Here is a 12,121-nt window from a genome sequence, read left to right on the forward strand (position 1 = left end):
ATTCAATCCCTGGGTTGGGAAGATCCCTGGAGAAGGGCATGGCAACCCACTCCAGTATTCTTGCCTGGAGAATCCCATGGACAGAGGGCTGTCCTGGAGGGCTACAGTCCATAGGGTTGTCAAGAGTTGAATGCGACTGAAGTTACTTAACCTGCACATGCATAGCCACTTTGCAGTTTAAGTAAAGAAATAGAAGAGCAATAGGCTGACCTGATTTTTTGGCGATAGAGAATGTTAACTCCCACAAAATTATGCATTTCTATAAAGATTTCAAATAGGAAATTTGTATTTCTGGGCCTCTTCAGTGGTTGAAAAGGCGACTCCTTTAATTACTTTGCCTTAAACATGCCTGTGGAGGGAGGGTGACAAGGTGGCCATGAGTTGATAGTGTAAGAATCAGTCCTGTAAGTCAGGATGAAGCCCAGAGAAAAAGGCCTGTGTTTGTGTAATACACAGCCCTATTTTTTTTTTTAACTAAAGTGGAAGAGATGTTTGTTCAAACAGATGTATATTCAAATCCTGATACTCTTAACTATCTTTATCCTAAAGTGCTGGCAACCTAGTATAGTGAATATGAGGATTAAATGTGTCTAAATTCCTAAATTTATTTAAAAATTTTTTTAAATGCCTATTGTGCCAATTAGAATTTAATAAATACTAGTTGCTATGAAAGTATAAAAGTGTGAAACAGATGTGTCCACTGTAAAAAACATTTCTCTTCCTTTTTCTAAAGTAATATATGAGCATTTGGATTTTTTTAAATTAATAGTACAAGGTAAGTTAATTTTTAAATGTGATGTCTCTCCAGATAGGAAATTGAGCATTATGAAAGTGCTTAAGTAGTAAATTGTTACTTCATTATCATGGAAAACAGAATTGTGTGTCACTAGAATGGTAAGAATTTTATATGGTGTTGATACCAGTGCACTGGAAATCTCACAACACAAAATTTTTTCACATAAAATTTTATATTTAATATTTTTTAAAGTTTTGCTGATATTTGAAAGAATAACATGCCTATGATCCTGATATTTTCTCTCTGTAAAATAAGTGCATTTAAAATAGTTTATTCCCACTGGCTTAGTTGAATAGATAAACCCCTGATACTACTAAATGCATGTAAAAAGAGAAATAGTAAGATTCTTTTATTTCCTTTCAGATTTTCAGACGATGCTGGTTGGTTTTCAAGAAGGCATCTAGTAAAGGACCCAGAAGGCTAGAAAAATTTCCCGATGAGAAGGCAGCATATTTCAGGAACTTTCATAAGGTAAGTCACGGTGTCTGGAATCTCTGGGGAATAACTGGACCATTGGCAAAAATTGTGGAGACATTTCTTTTGATAGATGAAATCTTCAGAGGCCAGAATGCATGGCCAGGATAAAATGTCCCTGCGCTGATAAAATGCAAGTTATTTTTCTCCTTTATTTTAATCATCTGCTGTAAATGCCAGTGGTACCTCTGCAAAATGAAAGGCTCATTTTTATTGCTACTTTGCAAAATGAGATGCCTCATAACTCAACCAGATCATTTCCCTGGGTGCTGAGTAGGCAGTTTCCCTCTGTTCAGGTTAATTGTGCATTTGTTACTTTGATTTTAACTGTGGGCAATGTTTAGGAGATAAAACTTTTGAGGCTGGTGTGAGCAGTGTTAATGACACTTAATGTACAAAGCACTTGCTGTTTACAACTTAACAAGAAAGCGATCATTGTGTATGCTGATAGGTAGAGATGTGGCATAAATCCTATGAGTCAAATATCAATTTCCTAAAAATATGTGAGTATGAGTTGAAAGTTAAAAGTGTATGAGAAATCTCGTAGAATGATGCTGAATGTGCTGCTGAAAGTTATCTCTGGTGATAATGTCAAAACGAGTTAGGTATTTGATAGTAATGTGAAGGATTCATGATCAGAATGCAGAGCTGTGGAACAGTGTTGCTTTTTGACAGAATGCCCACATAAGCTCAGGAAAGACTTTAATTCCTTTACAGCAGTATCATAGAATAAGTTACTCTGAATAATGTAATGAGTCTGTGGAATTTATTTCATGTGATACATAGTTCTAATTTCTTCTTTTATTAAAAAATAGAGTGCGTTCCAGGGATGAGGAAGGTGGCAGGGATAAATAAGCAAAGCACCAAGGATTTTTTGTGAAGGGCGGGGAAGCCCTGGCTTGCTGCAATCCTTGGGGCCACAAAAGTTGGACACTACTTAACAACAGAACAACAACAAAGGTTTTTAGGAGAGTGAAACTACCCTTTATCATACTCTAATGGTGGACGTATGTCATTATACATTTGTCCAAAGATATAAACTATACACCACCAAGAGTGAACCTTGCTCTACAATATGAACTTTGGGTGATTATGTTGTACTAAAGTAGATTCATTCGTGAGTTATAACAAATGTGCCGTCTGTTGAGGGCGTTGCTAATGGGAGAGGCTGTCCGTGTGTGTGTGCTCAGTCATGTCCGACTCTTGAGCCTCATGGACTGTAGCGCTCCAGGCTGCTTTGTGCATGGTCCTCTCCAGACAAGAGCGCTGGAGTGGGTTGCCGTGCACTCCTCCAGGGGATCTTCCTGACCCAGGGATTGAACCCGCCTCTCTTGTGTCTCCTGAGTTGACAGGTGGATTCTTTACCACTGCACCACCTGGGGAGCCCACGTGCATGTGGGGGCAGGCAGTAAAAGAGAAATCTCTGTAATTTACGCTCGCTATTGCAGTGAACGTAAAACTGCTCTAAAAAAGTAAAATCTATTAAAAAGAGATTATTCAGAAATAATGTGCTAACCAATTGTATTATACAAATAGCTAGCAGTCATTTGTATTAGACTTGAACCTATATCATAAGGCTTAAAATGTGAACTTCTTTAACTCTCTACAACGTATTCTATATATTAATACACATTTATGACTGGAGAATCCAAGTTTAAGTTCCTGCCAAAATACTTATAAGCTCAGGGGAGTTTGGTTTTCTCTTGAGTACATGGATTTTAAAATCGTTATATTACATGTCTATTTTTAGAGGAAAAGATATTTGTAGCCTGAAGTCATGTTGATATTTTGTATGATGATAAAGATCGTGGCGATAGATTTAAACCTGACTTAGTGAGAAACTGCCAGGTAAGTCTGTGACATTTGGTTATTGAGTGAAATTTGGAAAGACTGAACATAGCATTTGTTCTGTGGATTCCTGGTCAGAATGCTTGCCTGCTGGTCACTGATGTATCCTGGCTGCCCACTCTCTCGCCAGTGCATGTAGAGTCCGTGTACTCATATTCAGCTGTCTTTTACTTGACAAATGGCAACATTCCAGTATTCAGTTCAGTTCAGTTCAGTCCCTCGGTCATGTCCGACTCTGCGACCCCACAAACTGCAGCACACCAGGCCTCCCTGTCCATCATCAGCTCCCGGAGTCCACCCAAACCCATGTCCATCGAGTTGGTGATGCCATCCAACCATCTTATCCTCTGTCGTCCCCTTCTCCTCTTGCCCTCAATCTTTCCCAGCATCAGGGTCTTTTCAAATGAGTCAGTTCTTAGCATCAGGTGGCCAAAGTGTTGGAGCTTCAGCTTCAACATCAGTCCTTCCAGTGAACACCCAGGACTGATCTCCTTTAGGTTGGACTGGCTGGATCTCCTTGCAGTCCAAGGGACTCTCAAGAGTCTTCTCCAACACCACAGTTTAAAAGCATCAATTCTTCTACACTCAGCTTTCTTTATAGTCCAACTCTCACATCCATACATGACCACTGGAAAAACCATGGCCTTGACTAGATGGACCTTTGTTGGCAAAGTAGTGTCTCTGCTTTTTAATATGTTATCTAGGTTGGTCATAACTTTTCTTCCAAGGAGTAAGCGTCTTTTAATTTCACAGCTGCAATCACCATCTGCAGTGATTCCAGTATTATAACCACTTATTAGGGTTAATAGTTTAGACAGAGATAAGGTATCTGATTTATGCCTTGCACTGGGGATACAGAGATACAAGTACCCTGAAAGAGCTTGTATTCCAATGAAAACACACATACGCAGATAACTTCAGTTCAATATGAACAAGTCTTAATCAACTGAAAAGGGTTGAAGTCATAAGGAGTGTGTTCTCTGACCATAAATAATTTAAATTAGAAGTTAGTGTTATCAAGTAAACTCTAATTATTTGGGAATTAGCATATTCCAAGGGGTAATAAAAAGGAAATGCAGTAGTCACAGAGGCTATTAGAAAATATTCTAAACTCAAAAATCATAAAAATACAAATATCAGCACGTGTGGAATATAGAACTGCATGAGTACTTACAGGGAAATGTATATCTGTAAGTTCTTACATTAGAAAGAAACAATAAATGGAGGAAAAAATATCAATGAAATAGAAACCAAAATAACAATAAGGAAATTTTATAAAGTCCATAGTTGCTTCTTTTACCAAAAAAAAAAAAAATTTACTTGATAAACTGTTAACCAAATTTATCAAGAAAAAATTTTTTAAAAAATCAAAGACTGGGACGAGTAGAAGGGTTATTCACTGCAAATTCTACAAATATTAAAAGGATAATAAGAGTATATTGTGAGCAAATGTTATTTAAAATTTTTGACAAATTAAATGAAATAGACAAACTCCTGGAAAAACACAAACTACCAGGCTTATTCAGTAGCTTAAGATCTAATAAAACTGTGAGCTTACAGTTCAATAATTTTCTCACCAAGAAAACTTGATTGCCATATCATTTCACTTGTTAATACTGTAACATATTTAAAGTGAAAAAAGAATCCCACATAAATTCTTAAGGAAAATATAAAGATGCAACCCTTTCCAACTCACTTTATCAGACTGATAAAGACAAAACTGAAAACCAAAACTAGACAAAAATGTCATATGGTTAATTTAGCAAATATTGGCCATTATTCATCTAGACTAGATATGATGGTATCTTCAATGAATGTGATAGTATTGGAGTTGGAGGTTAAAGGACAAATTTTGGATATAGTTTGTGAAAACAGACTGGAAATACTTATGGATTAAATGTAGTGTGTAAATGAAGGGTTGGACTCATGTACTTGAGCAACAAAGATAAGGATGGTGCATTTTATGAAGATGAGGAAGATAGAAGAGCAACCTTTGAGTACAAATCAGAAGATTTCACTTAGCATATGTTAAATTTGAAATGTTTATTAGGCATTCAAACTAAAATGTCAAGTAGTCAATTAGATAAACAGATGTGGCCTTGAGTGGGAGAAATGTCACTGATAAAGTTATTCATTTGACTGTCATTGGCATGTTGACAGTACTTTACTCTGGAGCACTGGATAAAATGTTGTTAGGAGAAAATGAAGAAAAAGGAGATAAGTAACATCCCCACACTGAGAGGATTAGCAGAGGTGGAGGGGCCAGGAGAGAAAGCTGAGAACAGCAGGCAGTAGTGAGGAAGAATAACTTGGAGGGTAGACCACTGAAAACTAAGAGAAGACTGCTAAAAACACTTGAACATACATTAAAAAAATTTTTGAACGAGTGGTCATCTGTGTCTAGTTGCAGAGATTGAGAAAGGTGACAGAAGAGGGACTGTTGGATTTATAACATGGTCTTCAATGACTTTGCCAAGAGTTTTTTCAGTGAAATATGGGGACTAATTTCACTTGGAGTAGCTTACAGAAGATTGAGGGGTAAGAAACAGACAGCGACCCAGGCAATTATTTTCAAGATGTTTTGCTATAAAATTGAGCCTATATATAACAGATGCGTTTTTAAAATATGAAATGTATTTAATGTCCTTGTATGCCAGTGGGAATAATCTAGTAGACCAAAGATGTGATGGTTAGAAGTTTCCTGTGTTTAATGATAGGGTTTGGTCTTTAACAGAACCAGGAAGCATTCATTTTAACAAAAGAAGAAGGAAAAATGACTGTAGATGTAAATGGGTTAAATAAAAATTAATGTTAGAACACTATCACTAATGCTTTTAAAACATACACAATTTATGTATGTGAGCTTTCTCCAGTCTGTGAAAATTGAGTCACGAAAGATCCTGTGGAGCACAGTGAGAATAGGAATGGTTCCTCTTCTAATAAATAACTAAACAGATATCACAGACTGTAGCTTGGAGCTTCCTAAACACATTAATAACTAGATTCAGTGTATGTGACAGCTAAAATTTACTTTCCTAGTGGCTGTGTTAGGAAGATTAAAGTTTTCTATTATTACAACTTATCCTTCATAGCATTAGAGAGCCTAATTCTGTTTCCTAGTGATATAAATTTCCTTTCAGAAATTTTATCTTATTTTTTCTTTGGTGATTGCAAAGTAATACCATGAGGTTAGACCAGTTCTGATATGGAAGAACAATTTCATCATGATTCATCAGTAATAAGAAATCTTAAGGGCTATTTTCAGGAAAATATATAAATGGTCTCTTCTCTCATTTTGATACTGTTTTAGCAAGTTTTGCCTAATGCTTGACTGGCTGTCTTATTATAGGCTTAGATTAAAAAAAAAAAAATCACAAGCTTTCCACTTTGTATATGTTAAATTTGAAATGTCTCTTAGGCATCCAAACCAAAATATTTGTGTCAACCTCACTACTTCTTCCTACAGTCTTAACTAGCTCTATGACACTGATTTTTGCTTCTTTTCTTTTTAATATACAGCTAGCATTATTTAAAGTCTCATTTATCATCTCTTCTATTATTCAATACTGCCATTCTTTATCACCCACACATGATAAAGTTGTACCTAGCCATCAAAATTATATCACCTTAGGCAACTCTGATGTTGCTCAAGTTAAAGTAAAAACTTTCCATGTAAATATTTGCTTTCACTGGATGAGATAAGGAATATACTGGTGCATCTTGCCTATAAAAGTAATTTCCATTCTGCTACGAAGGAAAAAAGCCTTGCCCTGAATATTGGGAAGTGACAATCAAACCCAATTCAGTATAACAAATAAAGTGCTATTTTAATAAAATACGTAAAATACTTTGGCCCCCTGATGCAAGGAGCTGAACTCATTGGAAAAGACCCTGATGTTGGGAAGGATTGAAGGCAATAGAAGCAGGCAGCAGAAAATGATATGGTCAGATAGCATCACTGACTCAATGGGCATGAATTTGAGCAAACTCTGGGAGACAGTGAAAGACAGGGAAGTCTGGCATGCTGCAGTCCTTGGGGTCTCTTTGTGAGTCAGACATGACTTAGTGACTGAACATCAACAACAAGATGCATAGCTCTGTGAGACTACACTGTCTAGTGACAAAATTGACACTGAAGTTCAGAAGATGAAGATAAGATGCTCTTCTTCTTTCCTCAGTAGGGAGAGTTGCCCTCCTTCTCTAGGAATTATGAGCCATAAATAAGACACTACCTGTGAACTCTTTGGAGACTAGAGTGGTCAGAAAATGTTAAGAGTTAATTATCATTATTGTCTTATGTTTTTACAGTCTGAGAAAGTAAGGTTATAAATAGCTAACTATAATGAAATATGATGAAATGTGGTAATAAAAGTACAAGGGAACAGTTGTCTACCTCTGGATAACAGGACTTTCCAAGGGGCTTCTTTAGATCGCTCTGTTTTTGACAAAGCAAAATAATGGAGAGGAATCCATGATAAGAGGGAGAAAAGGTGATTAAACATAGTGAAAAGTTACACTGCATGGTGAGTTGAAGAAAATCTGAGGAATCTGTCTAGTGTTGGCAAAGCTTGAGAGGAGGACTACGGTGATTGATGGTAAGCTCGAAGGATGTGGATGGGGTCAGTGAAGGTCATAAATGCCTTCTATGTGACTTTAACCTTTGTCCTTTAAGCAACAGAGCAGTTGTGAAGAGTTTCACATGGTTTTTCATATCTTCAAATATGTATTTAGAAAAAAATAGTTTGTGTGACATCACATCAAATGGATAGGCTAATAGAATATACACAGAGAAAAAATATAATTGATGTTGTAATACTGTCATTTCCCCAAAATAGGCAACACACTCCTGAATGAAGAAAGGTGAAGTGAATGGAGAGGAGATAGATTTTGGTGATATGTTCCAGGTACAGTCAAGGAGAATTAGGAAGATTTAGTAGAGACGTGGATGGACCTAGAGTCTGTCATACAGAATGAAGAAAGTCAGAAAGAGACAAACACATGTCGTATATTAGCACATACATGTGGGATCTAGAAAATGGTACAGATGAACCTATTTCCAGGGCAGGCATAGAGATGCCAATGTAGAGAATGATCGTGCGACTCAGGGGGGAAAGTGGAGGGGGACGGACTGGGAGAGTGGCGCTGACGTGCTCGCACTGCCACGTGTGAAACAGCGGGAACCCGCAGTACAGCCCGGGGCTGACCCAGAGGGCCGGGCTGGGGAGCGCAGGGCCACGGGGGAGGGCACGTGTCCACATGCAGCTGATGTGCACTGTTGTGTGGGAGGAGCTCACACGACATCGTAAATCACCTGCGATAAGAAAAAAGACTCAGTGACTGATCTGATGTCGGGGAAATGGAAGAGAGAGGAGTGAGCCTTGATACTTTTTAGGAACTGGATGAGGGATGGATGGTCGTGATGTTCACAGAGACAGGGTGAAGATAAAGTGATTTGTTCACATGTTAGAGTTTGAGGTATTTACATATGGTATATACATGCATCTACTATTAAACAGTTGCAAGTGCAGCCAGATTATAGTGGAACTACCCAGGAGATCAATTGAACAGAATTCTTATGAAGATGAGTGTATATTAACATCTGTAAAAGCCTTGAAGTGAAATGAAAGTGAAAGTCGCTCAGTTGTGTCTGACTCTTTGCGACCCCATGGACTATACAGACCATGGAATTCTCCAGGCCAGAATACTGGAGTAGGTAGCTATTCCCTTCTCCGGAGGATCTTCCCAACGCAGGGATCAAACCCAGGTCTCCTGCATTGCAGGAGGATTCTTTACCAGCTGAGTCACAAGAGAAGCCCAAGAAAATTGGAGTGGGTAGCCAATCCCTTCTCCAGAGGATCTTCCTGACCCAGGAATTGAACTGGGGTCTTCTGCATTGCACGCAGATTCTTTACCAACTGAGCTATCAGGGAAGCCCCTTATCAGTATAAAATAAACCATTTTCTCTAAAAGACACTGACCTTGGTTTCAACCTTAGGGTGACATCAGGATATTTCACAGATAGTTCAATTATAAATTTATCTAGAGTTACAAACCAAAAAATGGAAACTTAGACTGAAAAAAAAACAACAACAGCTAATTCAAGGAATGTTAGAATACTATGAAAAGTCCCATTTAAATGAGGAACTGCTAGTAAAATAAACATGAAAATCCTAACCAGTATTATTTATTATAAAATATATAGTCACTACCAAGACTCTTTAAATATATTACTAGCTGAAAAATGTAATAATTCTAAAGGGATAATTCTAAAGTCTTCTGGAATTTTAGTGCTGAAGAAGACTCTTGAGACTCCCTTGGACAGCAAGGAGATGAAACCAGTCAGTCCTAACTCAGAATATTCATTGGAAGAACTGATGCTGAAGCTCTAGTACTTTGGCCACGAGATGATAAGAACCTACTCGCTGGAAAAGACCCTGATGCTGAGAAAGATTGAAGACAAAAGGGGAGACAAAAGATTGAAGACAACCGAGAGAATGAGATGGTTAGATTGCATGACCAACTCAATGAAGATGGCTTTGAGCAAACTCTGGGAGGCCGTGGAGGACAGAAGAACCTGGTGTGCTACAAAGAGTCGGGCAAGACTCAGAGATGGAGCCACAGCGACAAGCTCTGATCGGTCAATGGAGAAAGGTCTCTATGAAAGAACGCGGCATATTTAGAATCTTTGTTTTCCCTCAAGCATTGATGGTCAGTCCAACTATCAGATCACCAGAATTAGGGCGGGGGGGAGACTTCATTTTCAAGATGGCCTAAAGATACAGAAGGAAATGGCAACCCACTCCAGTGTTCTTGCCTTGAGAACCCCAGGGACGGGGCAGCCTCCTGGGCTGCCGTCTATCGGGTCACACAGAGTTGGACACAACTGAAGCGACTTAGCAGCAGCAGCAGCAAAGATATAGACCTTTATGGATTTCCCAGATTGTTCAATTTGTTAATGTTTAAATACCTTAAACTTATGATTAGTCAGTTATTTTGATATGCTTTAAAGTACTCTGTAGTGTTTGATAGCAATTAATTAAAATAATCAATCAAATGAACTGTTTCCAACCTAAGTGAGGGGCTTCTGAAAAATAATCTAAAGATACAATTATTTCTGCACCAGGTTTAAATTAATGCTATACTCTATGTGGAAAATACATATTCTAGAGCTTATGAGTATTAATGATCTCATTTAGACATTTGATATGTTTACTGTGAGAGAGATCTTGCTGCATAAATCAATTTTTATATGAAACTGCCATAAGATGGTATGTACTTTTTTTTACTTCTTGGTAGAAAGAAATTTGAAATTCAAATCACTAGCTGCTGAAGCGAGTTATTAAAAATGCATTAGGGTTGAAAATGTAGCTGTATATAATTGTCATAACAGATATTCAAAACAAATTTATCCTCAATGAAAACTGAGCTAAAGCAATTTACATAGAATCAGCTAATAAATTTTCCTTAATTTCCTAAGCAGATGAAAAAGAAACAGTTTACAGAAATTTTAATAAAGTAAATATGAGTGCAGCCTGTGGGGAGGAAAATATAAATAAAGTCCCTTAGAAGGATGAATGAAGATAGACCTATGTGAAGTTCCCATTCTACATGTTGCAAGAAAAGCAGTGCTCATTTTGGGACCAGTCTTATTTCTAAATCCCCGACAACCTGACATTGAAAACATCATCTTATTCCATCCACTTTACTCCTATTGGACTTGTCAGTATTTAACTATATGTAAATATCCAAGAGAATTGGGGAAAAGATGAAAATGTCCTTACAAAGACTAGCCACCTATAAATAGAGCATATCCTTAACTCTAGAAGCCAAAGCATCGGGAAATGTGAAAGCAGCACTGTGTACAATGTGGTGTCTTGAAGGTTTTCACTTTGATTCATGAAGAAATGGCTTAATGCTTAAATGAGCACCTCCCGGGCACTAATGTGAAGAATAATCATCGGTGTGGATCCTCCTGAAACCCCTCCAGAAGTTCCCAGAGTGATATTCACTTATTCAGGTTAAGCAATTGTATCCACTTGTGTATTTACTCATTCATTCATTCATCCTCCTATAATCCTTTAGTTTGAAGACATCTCAGTTTCTTGAACAGAAGTTTCCATGGACACACACCTTGGTTCCTGCAGCAGTCACAATTAATCCATGGTCATTTATTAATTGTCTCATAATATCTGAGTGCTAGTGCTAGTCATTCAGAGAAGACTCATAGAAATGGAATACAAAATGTTGGTTTGATGTAGGATAAGATGAAGGGGGGCTATGTCCAAGGCTGGATGCACTTGACTGACAGAGGTGGAGATCAGCAAGAAAGGCTATGGGTAAAGACTTCTGGATAGAGAGAATTTGTGAAGTTGTGCTCTCAAAATAATAGGGAACTTGCAGAGTTAGACTTTATCTTTGTAATATTTGAGTCAAGGCCAGTTGAAATTTTGCAGCATCTAAGTAATCTTCAGTAATGATCTGAAGTTCTGTGTGGTTTAAGGAAGTCTTAAAAAAGCAACCACTCAGTCATCAGGATTTGTTTACTACCTACTGGTCCATGAGAGTCATCTCTTCACTGAGAAATATGGAATCACACTCTTAGAAAATACCTGTAAGAGTATCCTGGGCTTGATTTAGAGTATGAAGCCGTAGGATTTATGTTAGGAAAATTACTGTCTTTGTTCACTTTTTTAAACTACTCACTTGTGTGTAGGCGGTCATCCACAGTGGTACTACATCAGGGGAAAGCATAGTGTGATTTAAACAGTGTCTTTCTCTCACTTTCCTATCTGTAAAATGCAAATAATATTATAGCTCAGAAAGTGAGATGACAATTTCATGTAAGATGATGTGTAAATGTAAAACAGTTATGGTTATACAAGTCATTTCTGCCTCAGATTTTGCATCTTTGAAACCAGGGACATTTTTCATACCAACTTTAGAAAAATTCTGAGACCAATTTGCATGATAAAGTAATTTGTAGTTTCAAACAAGCCATTTTCC

At 37.5% G+C, this 12,121-nt stretch overlaps 1 protein-coding gene across 1 annotated transcript in view; it reads left to right on the forward strand.

Moving 5' to 3' along the window:
- The window catches only part of DOK6 (docking protein 6), a 385,596-nt gene that overhangs the window by 115,225 nt on the left and 258,250 nt on the right, over positions 1-12,121 (forward strand). The window contains exon 2 of the mRNA XM_070452939.1: positions 1,160-1,267. Coding sequence (XP_070309040.1) covers positions 1,160-1,267 — 108 coding nt within the window. The remainder of the gene's footprint in view (positions 1-1,159; positions 1,268-12,121) is intronic.

This window comes from Odocoileus virginianus, chromosome 22 (genome assembly GCF_023699985.2).
Source record: "Odocoileus virginianus isolate 20LAN1187 ecotype Illinois chromosome 22, Ovbor_1.2, whole genome shotgun sequence".
In the NCBI taxonomy this organism is placed as follows: Eukaryota; Metazoa; Chordata; class Mammalia; order Artiodactyla; family Cervidae; genus Odocoileus; species Odocoileus virginianus.